Source organism: Piliocolobus tephrosceles, chromosome 8 (assembly GCF_002776525.5).
Source record: "Piliocolobus tephrosceles isolate RC106 chromosome 8, ASM277652v3, whole genome shotgun sequence".
In the NCBI taxonomy this organism is placed as follows: Eukaryota; Metazoa; Chordata; class Mammalia; order Primates; family Cercopithecidae; genus Piliocolobus; species Piliocolobus tephrosceles.
In genome coordinates this window covers 60,284,637-60,308,410 of record NC_045441.1, presented here as the reverse complement: position 1 = coordinate 60,308,410, position 23,774 = coordinate 60,284,637, and the positions used below count along the sequence as shown (strand labels likewise).

The window sequence follows — 23,774 nt, the reverse complement described above, 5'->3', positions numbered from 1 at the left end:
TCATTAACTCCAAATCTAAGCCTAGAATGAAGCAAGGAAGTTATAAATTCAATGACAAAATTTGAATCCGTGAACTGCCAAGCCAGAAACTTCAGTTGGAGTAGGTGGCTGGGCAGGGTGAAATTCTGAGATGCTTTCTTTTTCAAACTGTGAGAGATGTGGGATGTAGAGAAAGGTGTATATCAACTAAGTGATAAAAGTCACATAGCCATGATACATTTGTTAAAATTCTATTTCAGAAGAAGTAAATTGTAAATGAGATGGAAAATTCTGAAAGAGCTGAAGAAATGCAAGAAAATTATCAGAGAAATGGGTAAGCTTTCACTAAGTTCTGTAAGTATTCTTCTACAGCTTCACATGCAACTCATCCTTTCCACACCTGTAGCAAAAATGTTTATAATTTTTTTTCCCAAAAATAGCAATACTATTTGCATTTTGCTGAACTTCAACATAAGCAGTCTTATAACTAATTTAATAGTGATTTTAGGAAGTGCAATAGGATTAATTGTAATAGGATTTATTTATCCAGGATTTATTGATTTAGTGCTTCAGATATCTCTTCTTCTGAATTTCTCGTTGTTAATTTCTTGTCCACCATTATATAGAAGAAAGGCACCTGGAAATTTTAATTTCAATTATCTGTGGACCCTTCATTCCATGTGGTACATTTAATACAAGAAAATATTGGATTCCGATTATTTTTTCACTGAATAGAGGTCTCTGTGAATATGTATATTATACAAGTTTCTACACCTGGAATTCATTAATTGAGAGTTTTTAAATGGAAATAATTTTACATCTATTTTATTTCCACTTTTACTATAATAATTGTGTTATATTTGGACATACAATCTATAAAACTGGAGAAGACCCCCCGAGGTCATGTAGTTTATTAATTCAGTAAATAGCCAGAGAGGGTGTTCTTTTGAGTCGTTTTCTTATGAGTCAGAATCAGAAACTTCCTTAGGCTAAAGCAAATTCCATTTGGGAACATTTTGAAAATCAAAAGAACTGCATTCCAAACTTCTTTAATCTTTTTGTTGTTATTTTCCCAAAGTAAATGTTCCCCTTTCTAAGCGCCTTTTCCTCATAAATTCAAAACATTATCTAAAGATGCCCTAGCATCCTAGTGTGAGGGGATGCTGAGGGGACAGGTTTATTTTAGAATACATTTGTGCTCTTAAGCATTACCTGTGGACTGAATAAATCATGTGTTCAGCATATATTTCACAGGAGGCATTGTAACTGGATAGTTAAGATTTTGGGCTCTGGCATCAGACTGAAGTTCCATCACTGGCTACATAAACTTGGGTTGTTTTACTCTGTGACTGTTTCCTCATCTTTAAAGTGGTCATGATAATAATATACTACAGACCTCATTGGTGAATCACAAAAGCTAATAGGTCAGTAGCAATACCAATAGCAAACTGCAACATCTATATGCTATCGCACAGAAAATTAGAATAGGGAGGTGGTTGTTTTTGCTGGTTTCCATGAGGAACTGAGAAAATACACACCTAATTTCATTTGGATGACTAAAGAAGACTGGAGAGAATGGGAGAAAACAATATGAAAGAAAATAGCAACGGGAATTGAAGGTAGGGGTTGGATGGGCCCTGAAAAGTGAAAATAGTGGAATATAGGTGTGGGGTCTGGCCATGAAATATAGGCAGGATTCCTATTAGGTGGAGGTAACACATTTGGAGCTGAGAGCAGAATTGTCGCAGCTCTGGGCCATGCTGATTTGCACTAATGAAAGTACTGGGCCACCAACCTCTCTAAGATCCCCTCCAGTTTGCAAACCAGCAACTAGCACGCTAGGACTAGGAGCTAGTGCGGGTGTGACCCGCACAATGGAATCAGTTTCCTCTGGGGGCCTCAGGCTCCACCCTCGGTCTTCGCCAAAGGACACTTGGCCCCAAGAACTGTGTAGAGGGAGGAGACCCCCAAACCCGCCCACCTGCCCACATGTTGCTTTCTTATCTCAACGCTGATAAAGAGACTTTCACAAAACGATCCAAGCCCTCCTTCGAAACCTTTCCGTGAAGGTCAATCGGAGTTAGAAATTATTTCCCTGAAACAACATTTACCAAGAGAAGAGGGTTTACTGGGGCTTAAGCTTCAAAATCTGCATCTAGAGGTGGGGAAACGGATTGTAGGGTTTTGCAATGGTAAGGCATTTTTTTGTCATCTCATGCCTCACCCCAGAGCAAATTGACCGGAACACAAGTAAATTATTAATCTCAGGTGGAATAAAATTAAGTGAATTGTCATTTATCAAAGCTGGCAGAATAATGCGTTATAAAGCTGGAGAGGAGCCAGATGTTTGTCTTCCTGTGATGTGTTTATAAAAAACTTAAACTGTTCCCTCCAGTCTTCTCTTAATGTTTCAGAATTTTGCGCATGCATGTGTGTGTGTGTATTTGTGTGTGTGTAACTGACAGATTGCTGTGAAATCAGTGGATAAAATGTACAGCTTTCATGTGGACCTCCTTGAAATGTGAGCATACAAAGCTAAGAAATGAAATTTTCAAACAGGGAGACAAAATTCAGAGTACAGTTGTTTAATGTGTACCTACTAGAACTCATTTCATTTAAAGCTCAGATTTTGTTACTAAAGGTTAAAAATTACAGTCCATCACTTCATACTCATTATGATGGCTAATACTAAAAAAGATAAAAGAAAAAGGAAAGAACAAGTGTTGGTGAGGATATAGAGAAACTGGAATCCTTGTGCTGGCAGGAATGTAAAATGGTGTAGTTGCTATGGAAGACACTATGAATGCTCCTTAAAAAATTAATAGTAGGATTAACATGTAACCCAGCAATTCTACTTCTGGGTATATACTCAAACGAATTAAAAGCAGTGAGTTGAAAAGGTATTTGTACACTCATATTCCTAACAGCATTAATAGGAATAGCCAAAATGTGGAAGCAGTCTTAAGTGTTCGACAAAACGTGGCAAAAACATATAACGCAATACTATTCAGCCTTAAAAAGTAAAAATTGCAACATCTACTACAATGTGGATGAAACACGAAGACATTATGCTAAGTGAATAATTCAAGGATGAACTTTGAAGACAGCCAGACACGAAAGGAGAAATGCTGTATGATTCTATTTATCTGAGGTGCCTAGAGCAGTCAGATTCATAGAGACAAAACAGAACCACGGTAGACAGGGGCTGGGAGGAGGGGACGATGGGAAAATGTGTAATGTGTACAGAGGTTTAGTTTTGCAAAGTAAAAAGAGTTCTGTGGGTAAATCAAAATAAATGGTGGCACAACAATGTGACTGTACTTAGTGCTTTGGTTATACAATTATAATTATTCAAGAAGATAAAGTCTACATTATATCTATTTTACCACAACTTTAAGAAATTCTACTCCAGACACATGTCTTCAAGTTACTACCCTAACAAGTTTACAGACAACCAGTGACAATTGTCTATCATTAAGTTTATGTTTAAAATTTCAGTGTTGGTAGAAATTTGCTACGAAGGTAGCAAAGTATTAATGGAAAAATTTTGTAAATTATATTCACATTGCAACTGTTGCATTTTGAACTTTTATTTTCCAGAACTGTAGAAGAACAGTCAAAACTGAGAAAGGAAGCTGTTGGATCTATTGAGATAGTAAGTGAAATCAGTTAGAAAGTATATGCATTAAAGATTTTAGAGACTTGTCAGTAGTGCGTAGAATGATTGTGTTTATTAGATTGCATACATTGTTTGTGGAAAAAAGGGAACCAAATGATTCATTAAACTATCATAGGAAAAAGTATAAATAATCTCAAAATCCCACAATAAAGGATAGGGAAAAATAGCATAACATCCACATAATGACTCAATGTTTTGAAAGTGTTTGTGGGGGGTGTGTGTGTGTGTGTGTATCATACATAAATGTTACCAAAGGATATTTCTGAGTGGTGGGAAATTATGAGTGACTTTTACCATCTATGTTTACATTTCAGTATATTCCAATGATTCTGCATTGTTATGTGTTGTTATTATTTTTAAAGTGTTACAAATCCTTTTAAATCAAAAATAATTATCTAAGTATTTTTTAAAGCCTGTGTATCAGAGAATGTGTCAGTACCCTTCTTTGAAATCATGTTTAAGGAGCGTTTCATGCATGTGTTCCCAGACATGGCCTTCACCAACTCTAATCTCTGTGTCAGCCTGGCTGTCAATGTTATGTCCCTATAAATATACATGAAACAGCCCCTGTTTTTTCAAAAGTCAAGTAAAAAAGAAAACTGAATAGTAGCAGAACATGATAAACTTTATCAAGGAGATAGCATTATTCTGGAGGAAAGTGGAGGAGTAGATACTCTCTTAATGTCCGTAATGCTGAATGCAATGCTGTGGAAGTAACACTATAAATATTTATTAGCTATTGCACTGATGAATGGAAAAATAATTTTTTGGTCTCCATTCATAAAATACGCAGTAAGTTCCTCTTGCTGTTATTCAAATCTAATTACATTTTAATGCTATTTAAATATTATTTTGGCCTCTCTTGGTAAAATAAATAATCCATGTTTTCAATTCTGCTCATGGTTTGGTTTTGGACAGATGCTATGGGGACAGAATATAATATAAAACACTCAATAGATGGCTTTCAGGCATTTCTTTCTTATTCCAAACAGCCCTTAAAAATTATTATTGACCCCCTTAAATATCCTTATTTACAGGATAGGCATTGTTCTGGGTAGAAAAAAGAAATCTAAGGAATTTAAAATAATCACAAATATAATTCATTACATTTTTACCAGTTAGTTCTGTTCACTGAACTTAGCCATGATATTGCTATGATGCCAGTGAGCCTAGGGCATTGAAAGTGTGTAGATCAACTTTCCATAAACTAAGATATTGTTGTTGCAGTCTCCAAAATATCTTAACTTATTCCAAAATCAACCAAATGGAATGAAGTTTCTGATCCATACCCACCTCTGACCTGACTTGTGTCAGGTATCTACAATTTGTACTGATTTAGCTGCTTTATTTATTTTTATTATTATTATACTTTAAGTTCCAGGGTACATGTGCACAACGTGCATGTTTGTTATATAGGTATACATGTGCCATGTTGGTTTGCTGCACCCATCAACTTGACATTTACATTAGGTGTTTCTCCTAATACTATCCCTCCCCCAGCCCCTGACCTCCCAACAGGCCCCGGTATGTGATGTTCCCCGCCCTGTGTCCACGTGTTCTCATTGTTCAACTCCCACCTATGAGTGAGAACATGTGGTGTTTGGTTTTCTGTCCTTGTGATAGTTTGCTGAGAATGATGGTTTCCAGCTTCGTCCATGTTCCTGCAAAGGACATGAACTCATCCTTTTTTATGACTGCGTAGTATTCCATGGTATATATGTGCCACATTTTCTTAATCCAGTCTATCAGTGATGGATATTTGGGTTGGTTCCAAGTCTCTGCTCTTGTGAATAGTTAGCTACTTTACTTTTTAATGCCTTTAAAGGAGATGGTAAATTCTCAGTTTTCGTATTTGTTTTTACTTTAGATATAAATACATATCTATGATTTTATGCATGTATTTACCATCTTAATCAATGTGTAAAGTCATGTTTACTAGGTGGCAAAGGGTGTAGGCTGCTGTTTTGTGTGTGTGTGCTTGGTGTGTTTGTTTGTTTTACAGCTGTGGTGCTTGTTTTCCTCAGTTCCGCTTTGCTGATGGTCTGGACATCACACTCATGATCCTGGGTATACTGGCATCACTGGTCAATGGAGCCTGCCTTCCTTTAATGTCACTGGTTTTAGGAGAAATGAGTGATAACCTTATTAGTGGATGTCTAGACCAAACTAACACAAGTGAGTATACGATTATTTTTCTGTATCACTCAAGACACAAAAGCATTGAATAAAGCAAACACACGTTAAGCTCATAAGGCAGATTATTGTGTTGTAAAACAGTATCCATATAATCTGTATTTAAGTCATTTATTCTGCTATATTGCTAGGCACTAAAGAAACAAAATCTTAATGACCACTGAGGTCTATAATTAAATTCAATTAAATAAATAAATAAGAAACAAAAATCCCCTATTAGTCAGGGTTCTCCAGAGAAACAGAATCGATAGGATGTGCGTGAGAAACAGAGAGAGAGCGCGTGTGTATAGAGAGATTTTAAAGATTTAAAGAATTGGCTGGCTCACGTGGTTATAGAGGCTGGCAAGTTGAAGAGGGTAGGCAGGCATGCTGGGGACTCAGCAGAGAGCCAATGTTGCAGTTCAAATCAGAAAGCCATTTACTGATGTTATGTAGGAATCATCTGAAGCCCACAATAGTTCAGCTTGTCTCTCTGAGAATTCAAATAATTTTTTATCAGAAGTGGTGATTACATCAGGATTTAATCAAAGGCTTGGGTCATCCCAGGCCACTAGGATGTAACACATCCTTTAAAAATAAGAAATCAAGGCCGAGTGCAGTGGCTCACGCCTGCAATCCCAGCACTTTGGGAGGCTGAGGCCAGTGGATCACCTGAGGTCAGGAGTTCGAGACTAGCCTGGCCAACATGGTGAAACCCCGTCTCTATTAAAAATACAAAAAATTAGCCAGCCATGGTAGCAGGTGCCTGTAATCCCAGCTACTTGGGAGGCTGAGGCAGGAGAATCGTTTGAACCTGGGAGGCGAAGGTTGCAGTGAGCCAAGATTGTACCATTGTACTCCAGCCTGGGCAACAAGAGTGAAACTCCATCTCAAGGAAAAAAAGAAGGAGAAAGAGAGGAAGAGGAAGAGGAAGAGGAAGAAGAAGAAGAAGAGGAGGAAGGGGAAGAAGAGGAGGAGGAGGGGGAAGAGGAAGAGGAAGAAATAATCAAGTATGATCAAATCTTTCAGTTTAGTAGTTACTTAGGTTTTGTTTTTTTTTTTTTTTTTTTTTTTTTTTAGTAGTTTTTAGCCATGCACTATATAACATAATGCAGAAGAGAAGAAGAAAATTATAGCACTAAAGACAGATACCCTGAATTGGTGGTGAAAGGAACTAGCGATTAGGTGTGGAAAAGGTGTTTTTATATTGCCCTTATTTGTAGGCATCTTTCGTGTATCCTTTGTAGCATCCTATTTCAGGGTCATGTCTTTCAAGGTGACATTATTCTTTAGGTGTAAATTCCAGTGATTTTCCTATGCACTGATGTAATAGCTATGCAGTGTTTTTAATCTGGTAGATATTATAAATATTAGTAATTTCCTGATTTTATGTTCTTTTCCCCAAATTCCACACTAGGAAGTATTGTTATAAATACTTATTAAAACTGGGACAAATGACTCTTTACGACCTAGACTGTCTTTTCATCAACATTAGCCTATCTTTGTGCAGTCTACTTCCCTCTGTGCTCTGTTTGACTTTAAATTCTAATTTATACCTAAATTATACCTTCTTGTTTTCCAAAAAGCAAATCTTTAAGCAAAAAAAAAAAAAAAATCTTTAAAGCAAAAAAAATCTTTAAACCCAAAAGCAAATCTTTTACGTGTACTAATCTTGAGTGGAATAAACTCATTGCTTCCATCTCTGTCTTTCCATAATCTCCTGCTTAAACAGTTATGATTTTTTAAATATTTTAATAATATAAATAAAATTAAGAATATAAGTTAAAATCTGGCATATTAATGATGTAAATTGATATATATGCTAAATAATTTGTTGTTAAACAAATGGAGCCACCAATTCACTGAGTAAATATTTATTGATTGTCAACTACATCTGTATGAACAAATGAATGAATGAATGCATGAGTAAATGAGCAACCTGGCAACCTAAGACCTTCTGCTTGGCAGTATTCCTTTTGTTAAATTTTTTCTATAATTGATTGCCTTACTTGTTTTGGATAGGCTAGGTACTACATATCTCATTGCTATTGCTGTGAATTCTAATTTTTGTTGTTGTTCAAGGCTTCTCCAGTTTCCTGGTTTTATCAAATGTGGTAAACATATAGAGGAGTTCAATAGTGATTTAGATAAATTCATGGATATTATTGGTATATTATAACACATTGTTAAAGAGAAATAGGGATATTAAGAGGCAAACCTTCAACCTTCTAACATTGATTTTCAGGAGGATAATAGAGCAGGATTATTCATTCCTATAAATAAAAATATGAATAGTAGCTATCATTAGTTGGGGATCCATTTTTGTTTGAGTCCTGATCTTTCCAAAATATTACCTCTATCAATATAATCTATACACTGAGATCATGCCATTTTTATGAGATTGCAGGAACCATTTTAAGAAACAATGTTTATTTCCTTTATTTGCTCAGTTAAATCTCATTGAAATCTCCATTTCTGCCATATGAATTTTGGTATTTTTTCCTACCACAATTCCATAAATAGAATAAGGGAGAAATTATTGTTGACATATAAATAAAGATCATAAACATTGTAATATGTGATGATGTTATGGTTATAACAGATGAAGAGTCATGATGTCTGCAGCTCATTTCAAATGTTGATTATAAAGGTATAAGGAGAAAATTAGAATCATGGATATTGACCATGGTTTTGTGTTGTTGGTGAAATCAGGACTTTGGTATATTACACAGTGTACAATATTTTTTTCTACTAGAAGATATATAGAAAAGTTTACATAGAAAACTAACAATCTTTCAGCATTGTTTTACCATGTTACTATCCTGGTTATGCTCAACACGTTTCAATGAGCTTTCCATTTTTCCCATGGCTAATTCTTCTAGAACTTACACACATGTTCTTGCTTTTCTTGGACTTCTGAAATCATTCCCTGGAGTGTTTTAAACTGAATTCAAAGTATATAATCTCAGGCAGAAGCAGGGAATTCTATTACTATTATTTTCCTGACTGTTGCCTGATCAGAGATGTCCCAAAGAATTCTTTCCAGTTATGAGCTATATGGTTAATGCTTCCTTATAGTTTTCCAAGTTTCATGAGTACTTCTTCAGAGCAGAGATAATTATTTCTAGTTCTAGGTTAAAGAATAGAAAATGAGATGATAATAAACCTGTTTGTGGGCAGTAAATCTGTTGTCTTAAGAGGGCACTATATTTGGTTTGGAGGGCGATCTGTGTAACAGTATGATCAATTATAAATTAATTTCCTTTATAATTTAAATAACCTTTTTTACAGCAAATTATCAGAACTGTACTCAGTCTCAAGAGAAGCTGAATGAAGATATGACTGTGTAAGTTCAAATGAAATGTTAATATCACATTTGTTGCCTGATGCTTTATTTAAAGCTTACAAGAAAAAAGCAACTGAAATTTTGTATGACCATTAATATTACATAACAAATGATTAAAGCAAACATTTCCTCTTCTTTCATTAGGCATATAAAATGCAATTAGCACATATTTTTTCTTCTACTCAAAAGATGTATAGGTCATATGCTTTGAGTTGTATTTGACAAAGTTGCCATCAATTTAAAAATTGTAAGGATTTGCATTTTTGTAGGAATTTTGCCTCCCAGCAATATCCTGGGAAAGAAAGGACTTGATTTGCCTTCTAAAAAATTATACTCCTTGTGAGGCTCATTGAAAATTCTATTTCTTTAAACATCAAAAATCACAAAATGTGTGCAACAAATAAATAGTAAAAGTAATAAAATACTTTTTAAAATAAAAATAGTAAGGTTTTATTCACACTAAATTTGGAGACTAATTATTCAGACTGTTATGGTAAAGTTGTATCCAAACAAAAAAATTGTAAAGTCTGAATAATAAATAATTTACAAGGATGTTCTATTTTGTAATTTTAGGTATTAAACAGTATGGTTCATTTACTCAACATGTTGTGACTTTCTTAGGTAGACACTACCTCTCTCAGTATATTGACTGGATTTCCATACTGCCTCACTAAAACTTTCTGGGTCTTTACTCTAAATCTAAATGATTCCTATTCTTTTCCCCCAAAAATGAAGACACCATGTTGTCAAGGGACACCCATCACATTGCAGTGACATCTTCTGGGCCTTAATTTTTTTTTAATTAAAAAATTATAATTGATGCACAATAATTGTACATATCTATGAGGTACATAGTGATGCTGTAATACATGTAACATATAGTGATCAGATCAAATTAATTAGCATATTCATTATCTCAAACATTTATCATTTCTTCATGTTGGGCATATTCAGTATCTTTCTTCTAGCTATTTGAAATCATGTAATATATTATTGTTAACTATAGCCATAGTTAACTATAATACTATAGGACATTAGAACTTATTTCTTGTATCTGGCTATAATTTTAGCATTAACAAATATCTCCTTATCCCTTCCTTCTCTCTACCTTTCCCAGCCTCTAGTATCCTCTGTTCTTCTTTAGTTTTAATTCCTAATATGCCCTGTCCAATATGTTAGCCATGGCCATTTGTGGTTATATAATTGTGTTTATAGATTTAGGGGGTATAAGTGCAGTTGTGTTACATGGATATATTGCATAGTGGTAAAGTCTGGGTTTTTTGTGTAACCATCACCCAAATAGTAAACCTTATAGCCATTAAGTAATTTCTCATCTCTTACACCCCCTTTTACCCTCTCAGCCTCTAAGTCTCCAATGTCTATTATTCCACTTTCTTTGTCCATGTATACACATTATTTAGCTCCCACTTATAAGTGAGAACATGTGGTATTTGACTGTTTCTGAGTTATTTCATCTAAGATAATGGCCTCTAGGTCCATCCGTGTCGCTGCAAAAAAAAAAAAAAAAAAAACATGATCTCACTATTTTTTATGGCCGAGTAGTATTGCATGCTATGTGTGTGTGTGTGTAAACATTTTCTTTATCCATTCATTCATTGATGAACACTTAGGTTGATTCCATATCTTTGCTATGGTGAATAGGGCTACAATAAACATACAAGTTCAGGTATCTTTCTGGCACAACGATTTCTTTTCCTTTGGGTACATACTCAGTAGTGACACTGCCAAATTGAATGGTAGTTCAACTTTTAGTTCTTTGAGAAATCTCTATACTGTTTTCCATAGAGGTTGTACTAATTTACATTACCCCCAATAGTGTATATGTTCTCCTTTCTCTGCATTCTCAGCAACATCTATTATTATTTGACTCTTTAATAGTAGACATTCTGATTGGTGTAAGACAGTGTTTCACTGTGGTTTTATTTGCATTTCTCTGATGATCAGTGATGTTAAGTATTTTTTCATATGCTTTTTGGCCATTTGTATGGCTCCTTTTGAAAAGTGTCTGTTCATGTCCTTTGCCCACTTTTTAATGGAGTTATTAAGGTTTATTTTATTGTTGTTGTTGAGATGTTTGAGTTCCTTGCAGATTCTAGATGTTAGTTTTTTGTTGGTTGCATAGTTTGCAAATATTTTCTCCCATTCTATAGGTTGTCTTTTCACTCTAAAACATAATCTAAAAGATTATTTCTTTTGCTGTGCAGAAGCTTTTTAATTTAATTAATTTCCATTTGTCTATTTTTGGTTTTGCTGCATTTGTTTTTGAGGTCTTAGTCATGAATTCTTTGTCAAGGCCAATGTCCAGAAGAGTTTCTCCTAAGTTTTCTTCTAGGATTCTTATCATGTCAGGTGTTAAATTTAAGTCTTTAATACATCTTTAGTTGATTTTTGTATATGGCGAGAAATAGGGGTCCAGGGGTCCAGTTTTATTCTTTTGCTTACAGATTTCCAATTTTCCCAGCACCATTTATTAAATAGGATGTCCTTTTTCCAATGTATGTTTTTGTTGGCTTTGTTGAAGGTCAATTGGTTGTAGGTATGTGGCTTTATTTCTAGGTTCTCTATTCTTTTTCCTTGATTTATATGCCTATTATTATACCAGTACCATGATGTTTTGGTTACTATAGCCTTGTAGTATAATTTGAAATCAGGTAGTGTGACACATTCAGCTATGTTCTTTCTGCTTATAGTTGCTTTGGTTATTAAGCCTTTTTTTTTTTTTTTTTTTTTTTTGGTTGCATATGAATTTCGGGATTGTCTTTTCTAATTCTGTGAAAAATGACATTGGCATTTTGATAGAAATTGCATTGAGTGTATAGATTGGTTTGTCCAGTAAAGTCATCTTAATGATATTGATTCTTCAGATCCATGAGCATGGGATGTTTTTCCATTTGTTTGTGTCATCTACAATTCCATTCATCAGTGTTTTGTAGTTTTCCTTGTAAAGATCTTTTAATTCCTTAAATATATTCTTAGATATTTTTTGTAATTATTGTAAATGGGATTGATTTCTTGATTTGATTCTCATTTTGATCATTATTGGTGTATAGAAATGTTACTGATTTTTGCACATTGATTTTATAACCCAAACCTTGACTGAATTTGTTAGCAAATCTAGGAGTATCTTGGTGGAATTGTTATGGTTTTCTAGGTATAAGATCATATTATCAGCAAATAAATAATTTGACATTCTGTTTTCCAATTTGGATGCCTTTTATTTCTTTCTGTTGCTTGATTTCTCTATGAATGTGAAGTGATTAAAATTAAATGAAATTTAAAGTTCAGTTTCTCATTCTCAATCACATGTCAAGTGTTAATAATTATATCTGGCTGGCTTCCATACAGTACAGCATAGATATTGAACATTTTTTTCATCATGGAAAGTTCTATTGGATAGTGTTGTTCTGGGCTACAGTGTGAATGATGCTCCCTTGAATTGAGTTTTGCTGCAGCCTCAACTTTCTTTGGTGTAAAGTTCTTTTCTTAGCTAATTTTACATAAAATTTCTCTATATTGGATCTATTGAAAATTCTTGATTAGGATCTATTAAAAATTCAGCTTTCTACTGAATTTTTGGTCTTACAGTATTAAGGCAGGGCTCCAATGTACAGTCACAAAGTATATTTTTTTCCACAAAAAGTTTAAAAATTTCTTAATAGGAGCATCTGTTTAAAAGTAGACAATAAAAGGGACAATAAGATGAAAAGATATGTCTATGTACAGTTATTTAAGGGCTACTAAATTTATAAGAAAACATACTTACCTTTTATAGTACTTGTTATACTATTATTTCTTTTTTTTAAGATTTATTTAAATAATAAGAAATTTATTACTGAGACCAGCTGCGATGGCTCACTCATGTAATCCCAACATTTTAGGAGGCGGAAGCAGGTAGATCACTTGAGGTCAGGAGTTCAAGACCATCCTGGCTAACATGGTGAAACTCTATCTCTACTAAGCATACAAAAATTAGGTGGACATGGTGGCGGGCACCTGTAGTCCCAGCTACTCGGCAAGCTGAGGCAGGAGAATCGCTTGAACCCGGGAGTTGGAGGTTGCAGTGAGCTGAGATCACACCACTGCACTCAAGCCTTGGCAACAGAGCCAGACTCCATCAAAAAAAGAAAAAGAAGGAAGGAAGGAATTACCTATAATATTCAGTACATTATTATTAATTATAATTATTAATGTATTCAGTATGTTAATATTTTTGAAATATTTGAGATACATATTAAAGAAGACTCCTCAGTCAAATTGGTTTGAAAAATGTTATCTATGACAGCCTTCTATCGGATACATACATGACAGATATGGATAGTAAGGGCTTCATTTAGTTAGCTTGATTTAATCCAAGTTTTCCAAACCTATTAATATTTGATGATGGAACCTAATTCATTTCTGCTAAAATTGATTAGCATCTGTGGAACTAATATTTTAATGAACACTGATTTGCATAATTTTTTGAGTATAAGGCAATAGTACTTCTTCCATCTGTAATAATCAGGAACTAAAGAATTCTATTCTACCTGTTATTTTCCAAAGAAAATGACTCAGCTTTATAATTTTAATGTTAAGTCTATGCCACTGTCTTATTTCTCAGAAAATTTTTCTAAAAATAGTTGAATCTTTTGTTGCTGACTCCAGATTGGAATGACTAAATAGTGCCAGGACTACTGCTGGTCAATAGGATGCCTCCTCTTTTGCTGTCAAAAGTTGATAACTTAATTTTTTGTTTTTAGATGGAGTTTTTGCTCTTGTTTCCCAGGCTGGGAGTGCAATGGCACAATCTTGGCTCACCGCAATCTCTGCCTCTCAGGTTCTAGAGATTCTCCTGCCACAGCCTCTGGAGTAGCTGGGAATACAGACATGCGCCTCCACGCCCAGCTAATTTTGTATTTTTAGTAGAAATGGGGTTTCTCCATGTTGGTCCGACTGGTCTCGAACTCCCAACCTCAGGTGATCTGCCCGCCTCGGCCTCCCAAAGTGCTAGGATTACAGGTGTGAGCCACTGCGCCAGGCCTTGATTACTTAATTCTATATGAACTTCTAAGCAACTTGATCCTTTTCTTTTGCTACTTCTAATGTATCTAGCATAACCTACTTGAAACAGAAGGGGCAAACTAGACAGCCAACTCCATGTTAGATTAATACATAGTAAGTGCTCAATAAATGAAGCCATTAAATCAATGTTAATTTGGGTGACTTTTGGAATCATAAAGCTAAGCCCTCAAGGGTGGCTTCATTTCTTGATGCAAAATTAATTGCCTGGGCTCTGGGGCTACTAAAATTCTTCTTCTGGATCCCAGGTAGTTTGGAAGTCTGATTACTAGATGAATGTGGAGTTAATAAGTAGAGTTCTTCCATGTGGAAAACTTGAGTGTGTTGTTTCATTTATTTGTTTATAAGGAATAGTTTTTAAAAAGTGAGTCAGTTCTTCTACAAAATTATTTTAAATTATTTTTTCTGATTAAATTACATTTTCATTGTAGGAAGTGTGAAAAGATACAAATGCACAAAGAAGACAATTAAATCACTTATATATAATCCCACCACTAATAGATAAAAATATTAATTTCTGTTTATATTTTTATAGTATGTTTACATGTATAGTGGTACACATATAATTTTAGTGCAATTGTACTGTTCATATGATTTTTAATACGTTTGTTGATGTATAATTTACTTAGCATATAATTTACCAGTCTTAACTGTGCAACTTAATGATTTTCAGTAAATGTATGGAGTTGTACAACCATCACCACGGTATTTCTAGCACACTTTTATCCTCCTACAAAGATCTTCATTTGCAACCAATCCCTATTTCCACGCCCAGCTTGAGGCACCTCCTTATCTGCTTTTTATTTGAAAATATTTGCATATTACTGACACTGTATATGCATGGAAATATATAATATGTAAGTTTCTTGCACCTGGCTTCGTTTGTTTGGCATACCATTTTTGAGGTTCATCCATGTTGTAACTGGTAGTAGTTTATTCCTTTTAATTGCTTAGTAGTAATCCACTGCAAAGCTGTATCACATTTTGTTTATCTCTTCACCAGCTGATGGATATTTGGATTGTTTCTACTTTTTGGCTATTTACAAATACGCTTCTGTGAACATTGATGTACATTTCTTTGTGTGGACATATGCTTTTATTACTCTTGAGTAGACCTAGGAGTAGAATTGCTGGGTCATATGGTAAATTTAGATTTGTCTCTTTGAAACACTGCCAAACTGGTTTTTAAAAGTGGCTACACCATTTTACTGTCCCACCAGCAGTGTCTGAGGGTTCCAGTTTCTCCATATCCTCATCAACACTTGTCATTGTCTGCCTTTTTTATTACAGCCATTGTAGTAGGTATGAAGGGGTATTATAATATGACTTTAATTTGCATTTCCCTAGTGACTAATGATCAGCATTTAATGTACTTTTTAATCTATTCCTATATTTTCTTTGGTGAAATGTCTATTCAAATATTTTATCTATTTTTAAATTGTGCCATTAGTCTTCTTAGCATTAAGTGGTAAGAATTCTTTATAAATTCTGATTACAAGTTCTTTGTTGGATATACAATTGGCAAGTATTTCTTCTCCATCTGTCAGAGTGTTCACTTTCTTAGAGGTTTCTTTTGAAGGACAAAGTTTTTAACTTTGGTAAAGTTCAGTTCACCAAGTTTTTATGTTATGGATTGCACTTTTGGGTGTGGGAATTTTTTGCCTAACCCAGGATGATGAAGATTTTCCTCTACGTTTTCTTCTTGAAATTGCAATGTTTTAACTCTTAAACTTAGGTCTATGATCCATTTTGAGTTAATCTCTGTGAGTGATGTGAGGTAATGGTTTAAATTTACCTTTTTTGCATGTGGCTATCCAGTTGTCCCAGAACCATTTGTTGAAAAAACAATCTTTTCTCAATTGAATTGACTTGGCGCATTTGCTAAAAATCAACTGCCAATAAATGTAATGGTCCGTTTCTGTTCTCTCGGCTCTTGCAGTTATTGATATATCTGTCTTTATGCCAGTACTGCACTTTTTCGATTACTGTAGTTTTACAGTTTTAATAAATAAACTCAGGAAGTGTAAGTTCTCCAAATTTGCTCTTCTTTTTAAAAATTACTTTGGCTATTCTGAGTTCTCTACGTTTCTATGTATATTTTATGAACACCTTGTCAATTTCTGCAGGAGAGCACACAGGAGAATTTTGACAGGGATTGCAATGAATCTATAGATAAATTTGGGGAAGACTGTCATCTTAACAACACTGAGTCTCCCAATCCATCAACGGAATGTTTCTTCATTTATTTAGATCTTCTTTAACTTCTCCTAATAATGTCTTGTGCTTTTCAGTGGATTCATCTTACACTTATTTTATGTGATTGTTGCAAACCTTTTCCCCACAACATAAAAAAAAAAAAAATTCAACAAGATGATTTGTATTAAGCCTGTAGTGTTCCATCCTATCCTTGAATAGTTCCTCTTACTAGAAAACACGGTAAATTATTTATGATAGTTATGGTCTATTAAAGTTTCTGTGAAAATTGAATTATCAAATTCTGAAGCTTACTCTTAGGAGAAACACAGTGTTAGGATCCTGTGAGCCTCTGGTGACAAACTTTTTGTCAACCAAATAACACACAACCTCACTTTATGTGTGCTTTTTTTTAAAGACACCTTATTTAATATGTGTTGGTGATTCTTTAACATTGAACTCATGTTCTCACTATATCTCACTCCTGAATGAAACTTATCTGACACACCTGTTTTCTACATAGGGCACATCACAGCCTTCTTGCACTAAGGAACACTAGCCATCACTTCAGCATGACGCTTGGGAACTATTATAAATAGCAAAATCATCAACCAAAAGCATAAAAATGAGAAAAACTTGGCACTAAATAGGCCAGGAAAATAATCTTTGTTTACAGTACAAGAGCTGAAACAAGAAGGCAGAGTATGGGCCTTGCTGGACCTTAGCTGAGAACGTGTGCATCCAGCAAACCAAATTTTTGGTCACTCTGTGCATGTCCATAAATAACCATGAAAACACTACAAGTATTGACTTGGGACTTAGAAAAAAAATTTCAGCAAGGAAGCAGATTTGCAAATACAGAATTTTCAAATGATGAGCATCAATTGTATTTTTCTCTCCTGTGTTGCTTGGTACTTCACTCTCCTGGATTCTCAACCACCTCACAGCCTTCTTGGCAGATTCTTTATCTTCATCCCAAGCTACATCTTTGCACAGTTACTGATAGTCCTTGGCCCTCTTCTCTTCTTTACCTACACCTAATTCTTCCTCTTCCTGGGTGTTCTCAGCCAGTCCCTTTGTTTTAATTCCCACCTGCCTATAAGTTACTGCTTTCAAATCCACATCCCCAGCCTAGACCCCCTCTCTTGTGCTTCCATTTCTCATTTTCAGCTTCTTACTTGATCTCCATTTTGAGGTTTAACAGGCATTTCTGACTTCCATGTCTAAATCTGAACTCTCTCTATGTCTTGCAAATCTTGTCTTTGTCCCTGTCTCTCGCATCTGTAAGTGATACCGTCATCACCAGCTGCTCTACTCAAAACCTAAGAAGTTATTCTTGATTTCTCCCTTTCCTACATTCCTCATATCCAATACATTGGCATTTTTTTCAGGAAGAATCTATTAAATAAAGACTACTTTATTATTACAAACACACACACACACAATTATAAAACACTAGTGTGCACCTGTAGTCCCAGTGTTATGTACTATCAGTGCCAGCTACTTAGGAGGCTGAGACAGGAGGATCCCTTAAGCCTAGGAGTTTGAGGATAGCCTGGGTAATATAGTGAGATCCCATCTTTTTCAAAAAATCAAATAAACTATAAAGCACTAAGAAATCTAAATATCCATGCGAGAGCAAACAGGTGGCAATTAAACATCCTGGGTCTATAGCATGCTTGAAGGAGACTGTGACTGATTAGATCCCCATGGTAGAGAGAGCATCTCCGTAGGCAAAGGGGGCTTACCTGTAACAGCTGTTCAAGTTCTCTCTTCTCATCAAGGATCATGAAAGGTACTCCATTCAAGGTGAGGTGTACAATCTGATGCTCTTCAAGCAGGTCAAATTCTCATAATCTAGAAGATTGAATGGAAAGGACTTTTCTTTTTCAGGATAGGTGTCATTGGAGGCAGGAAGGGAGCTTTTTGCTTTGACAGTCTTCCCAGTCATGTGTCTAGCAGAGAAAGTTGGTTGTTCTTATTCAGGGCATCCATTAGTCTGGCAATTTTTGTTTCTAAAATACACCTAAAATCTGTCTGCTTCTTTTCATGTAGGCTGCCATGATCCTCATCCAAGCCCCCATTCTTCTCATCTTGGCCATGGCAATAGCTTCTTAACAGAACTTCATGCTCAATTATTTCTGCTTTCATCTGTTCTCCACAGAGAAGCTGGAGTGGTCTTTTAAAAAGTTGAACAGATAATGCCATCCCATGCTTAGATCTTCCAATGATCTTCTGCTTCTCCTGGAATAAAACATGAACAATGTACTGTAAAAACCCTAGAATATGCCAAATTCTCCAGCCTCATTATTTCTTACCACTTTGGACTTCTTTTGTTTCTGGAACATGCTAAACAACTTTTTTCTGACTCAGTCTCTCCTGGGAGAGATGTTTTTTCCTCTCCCTGGAATGCACTTCCTGCTCTTTTTATGGCTGGCTTACTTTCATGTTTTGGATCCCAGCTATAATATCACTTCCTCACAGAAACTTTTTTTAACCACTCTATTTATCTGCGCTAGCTCTCCCAACCCATGTTTACTCACCAGTTATTCTGTGAACTATCACCCTGTTTACTTCCTTCCTAGAAAAACCTATTTTTTTCTCTTTGCATATTGTCTGCCTCCTGCCAGAATTGGAGGACTTATTATCCTGCTCATGGCGCTGTCTCTAGAACTTCACACATAGTGGGCACTCAGTATACATTTATTAAATAATTACATTTCTTATTTGGTCTCCTACTGTAAAATATTTGGATTGTTTTCAATATTTTTATATTGCTACAAATGCTACAAAGACCAGTTATATAGATGAATCTTTGTATGTATTACCTCAGGGTGAATTCCTTAAGTTGAATTTGGGGCTGACTATGTATAGTTTTTAAGTTTTTATCAAATGCTTTTGACTGCTATCATTTTTTTTTTTTTTTCTTTTACCCTCCAGTTCCACCTACAGTTACCTTGATTCCCTCTATGGAACTTTTTCATATGGAAGTATTAAAAATACTGAAAGAAGACATAAATAGCAAGAATGCTTTAAAATACTAATTTCTGATAATAATGTAAAAGATGTACTCTATGCTTTACAAGGAAACCTAGATCCTTATATTCAATGTACTTCACTCTCATGGCATGTTATTTTTAGTCCATTTTCTAGTTCTAGCATAAATTTCCTCAATCAAATACTGTGATCGATTTGTGTGTGTGTGTGTGTGTAACAAGAGAAAAATGTTGCACTTCGGTCTCACATTCTAATACTCTTTCTTCAGGTTGACCCTGTATTATGTTGGAATAGGTGTTGCTGCCTTGATTTTTGGTTACATACAGATTTGCTTTTGGATTATAACTGCAGCACGACAGACCAAGAGGATTCGAAAACAGTTTTTTCATTCAGTTTTGGCACAGGACGTCGGCTGGTTTGATAGCTGTGACATCGGTGAACTTAACACTCGCATGACGGAGTAAGAGGATGATATTGTAGTACATTAGCTTTGTTTACATATGTGACATGTAAATGACCTAACTACATTTATTTGCCTGTTTCAGTGACATTGATAAAATCAGCGATGGTATTGGAGATAAGATTGCTCTGTTGTTTCAAAACATGTCTACTTTTTCAATTGGCCTGGCAATTGGTTTGGTGAAGGGCTGGAAACTCACCCTAGTAACTCTATCCACATCTCCTCTTATAATGGCTTCAGCGGCAGCATGTTCTAGAGTAAGTGAGATGGCTAATGCAATGTTGAATGGAAGCAGCAGTGTGAACTAAATGACACATTGAGTTTGTCCAAAAATGGCTTTTCTATTCATTTGCCATGTCCCAAACTACAAAGGGATATTATACACCACAAATACTTTTGATTTTGTTCTCCATTAATCCCCTTTCTATCTTCAAGTTATTTGGCTAAAATGAAATGTTTTTAATAGCTTACTAACATTAAAAACATTTCTCTTCATTTAGCAGTCTAACACAACTTCAAGTGCTAGCATGGATAAAGTATGATGCTGTTATACATGTGATGTGTAGTTGTTGCTGTTGGGACAGCCTTGTTTGTTCTAAATACCCAGATCAACATGTTATGATTCATTTCATTGGGTAGAATGGAATTTTTTATATCATCCTCTTAAAGTTTATATGTATATATACATAAAGATTTTTCAAGGCAAGGTCTCACTTTGTCACACAGGCTGGAATGCAATGGGACAAACATGGTTCACTGCCGCTTCAGCTTTGCAGGCTCAAGTCATCCTCCCATCTCAGCCCCCCAAGTAGTTGGGACTACAGGCGACCATGCCCAGCTAACTTTTGTATTTTTTGTAGAGACAGGTTTTCACCATGTTGCCCAGGCTGATCTTGAATTCTTGGGCTGAAGCTGTCCACCCACCTCGGCCCCCCAAAGTGCTGGGATTGCAGGCCAGTGAGCTACCGCACCCAGCCAAGCTTATATTTCAATAAGGCTTTCAATTACATTTCAAATGTCTGCTAATATCTATTTTTATGTACTACATAAATATGTTTCAGTTTTTTAAACAAATTATGTACTTGCATTCTAAATTATATTTTTAGCACTGTTTTGCTGTAAGTATACCACAAAATTGTAATCTTATCTACAGCCTGGTTTTGAAACCAATACTCTTTGTGAAATCTAAAAACAGCAAATGCATATCTGATATTACTCTTCAAATCATATCTTTTGGCAATTCTACCAGCGTATATACTCATCTTCTAGATCGGAGGCACAGTGCTTTAAATTTGGTAACACTAATTGTTCTTTATGGAAATACAATTCATAAAATTTCCAGAGTTTATTTGCTAACAATATACTAATCAACCAAACAAGAATTTTCAGCAATAAAAATATTCTATAGTGGGCTAAGCCCTTAACAATAGGCTTGGAGATTTGGACAGCATGTCTTTACTTAGTGTGACTCTGAGTGTTGACTTTGTAGCCTTTATAAAAATCTTCATCCTCAGCTTATTTGAAATGAGGAAGGAAGTCTCAGTAGAAAGATTGCCTGCAGTAAGTTACTAAGATCAGAACCTTAACTGCCCACAGAAGAGAAGTAAACAAGGAGTTGTAAAGGAATAGCAGTGGGTAGTCTAAATTCTGTTATTGTATTAATTGATCATGAAGAGGAAGCAGGTGAAGGTCAGAGTTGTCCAAATGATGAGATACCAGAGTGGATGGTTTCTAGCTTCCTTCAATTCAACTTGGCAAGTATCTATTAAATACTTGGTGAGTATAAGGCTTTGTGCCAGGTGGTGTTTCCCCTCTAGTGACACACTATAGGAATAATTACCTTTAGTAAATGAATTCAGAAAATAATGAGTATTACTCAGCTTCTGTTACTCTCTGACTATAACAGTTATCCAAGCATGTCTTATATAAAATCAGCTCCTATTATGTGGAATGTATTTTTCAGGTGGATAGACTTGCTATGCGAATAGGCAATAGTTAATGAATTCACAGCTCTGAAGGCAGTGTCCCCACTGTTCCCTTTCGTGGAACTGTTGTGCTAATTTCAAAATGTAAAATGATTAGTAAATGGGACGTATAATAGAGAAAAGGGCATGTGAAATCAGGTAAACCTGTCTAGTCACCAATAGTGATATTTTCCCTTTTCTCTCTGAAATCTTACCTCTTAGTATTTTGACGACAAATTTTTGAAAATGCAGAGATAGAGTTTTTAAAAATACCATTAGGCTACTTAGAATTCAAATTCCACCTGACTTAAATGCTCAGTACATTATTACTATGCAGAGCCATTTTTTAACTGTGGTTGTGGTTTATTACAGATGGTCATCTCATTGACCAGTAAGGAATTAAGTGCCTATTCCAAAGCTGGGGCTGTGGCAGAAGAAGTCTTGTCATCAATCCGAACAGTTGTAGCCTTTGGGGCCCAAGAGAAAGAACTTCAAAGGTCTTTCCCTTTAAATATAATAAAATATGCTTGGTTTTATTTTCCCCAGTGGCTATTAAGTTGTGTTCTGTTTTTGTAAGGTATACACAGAATCTCAAAGATGCAAAGGATTTTGGCATAAAAAGGGCTGTAGCCTCAAAACTGTCTCTTGGTGCTGTGTACTTCTTTATGAACGGAACCTATGGACTTGCTTTTTGGTATGGAACCTCCTTGATTCTTAATGGAGAACCTGGATATACCATCGGGACTGTTCTTGCTGTAAGTCTTGTTTGAGAACAAGGTATCTGGCCTGGATGATCTTTCCTTACCTAGTTTAGCCAAAATCCCTCTTTGAAGATGAATATTCAAAGATGAATGTTTTTAATAAACAAATGTTTGTTTCCCGCAAATTATTTGTATACACCTTTGAATTATAGTTATGAATTGACGGGATTTATTCATCCAACATGTTTTAGTGTCCTCGTTGTGTCAAGCATCTGCATTCTGCTTTTAGAAGAATCATAATTGAATTCCCCTTGGGAAATACACTGAGTTTTCTTAATCTAGCAGTGAAAAAGGCCAATCTTTTGTGAGATTTTTCCTTGCATCTTGGCTGAGATCAGACAGTGTTCTGCATTCACCTTGCTAAATGTCTTCTCTCCGGAAATGGTCTGTAGAGTTTGCATTCACCTCCTCTTCCTCTGTCCTTTCAGCATGTAGTAATGTTAAAAACAGACTACATACAGTTCTGTCCAATATCACAGTTTGGAGACTTTCAAATTCCTAGGAGTTATGTGTTAATTAATAATTTATTCAGTTATCCTCTCAAGTTACAACAATAAACAGATCAGTTCAGGATTAAGAAATATTTGTCTTGAGGAACCAAAATGATCTGCTCTTTATACTTTGATCCTTGTTTGGCCTTTCCATTCTATATAGATTTCTCTTCTTTCCATTGAATTCATCTTTTGAATTTGAGGCATTCATAATTAAGACTTTAGCTAGTCATTTATTTCATATAAAGTGAAATGTGAACATGAAGGATTTTTCACTCATCCTCGCTCCTCAATTTATGCTTGGCTGGGTAACTGGCTTACTAAGCCTAAGCATCCTCATCTGTATGGTAGGAATAAGGGCTCCTAGCTTGAGGGATTCTTTTCTTATTTGACTTTTTGCAGAGATGAGTCTGTCTCAAAATGGACAGCTGTTCCCTAATACAAAAATTCAAAACCAGCTTGAGTGAAAACAGTACAATGTCTCTGAGCCAATGAAATCTACTGAATCTTTCTTTTTAAAGTTCAAGGGGTCACCCAGCAAGGAGGAAGGTGCAACTCATCATGGGGTTTATACATGGCCAGCACACTTCAGTCAGCAGATTTTTCTGGTCACACATCCCAGCAGGTGATAACCACAAGACTATGAGATAATC

At 35.3% G+C, this 23,774-nt stretch overlaps 1 protein-coding gene across 1 annotated transcript in view; it reads left to right on the top strand.

Moving 5' to 3' along the window:
* Positions 1–260: 260 nt before the first annotated feature.
* ABCB5 (ATP binding cassette subfamily B member 5) overlaps positions 261–23,774 on the top strand; it is a 134,694-nt gene continuing 111,180 nt past the window's right edge. The window contains exons 1-8 of the mRNA XM_023215951.2: positions 261–313; positions 3,580–3,634; positions 5,683–5,833; positions 9,122–9,176; positions 19,714–19,905; positions 19,991–20,162; positions 22,242–22,366; positions 22,447–22,624. Coding sequence (XP_023071719.1) covers positions 261–313; positions 3,580–3,634; positions 5,683–5,833; positions 9,122–9,176; positions 19,714–19,905; positions 19,991–20,162; positions 22,242–22,366; positions 22,447–22,624 — 981 coding nt within the window. The remainder of the gene's footprint in view (positions 314–3,579; positions 3,635–5,682; positions 5,834–9,121; positions 9,177–19,713; positions 19,906–19,990; positions 20,163–22,241; positions 22,367–22,446; positions 22,625–23,774) is intronic.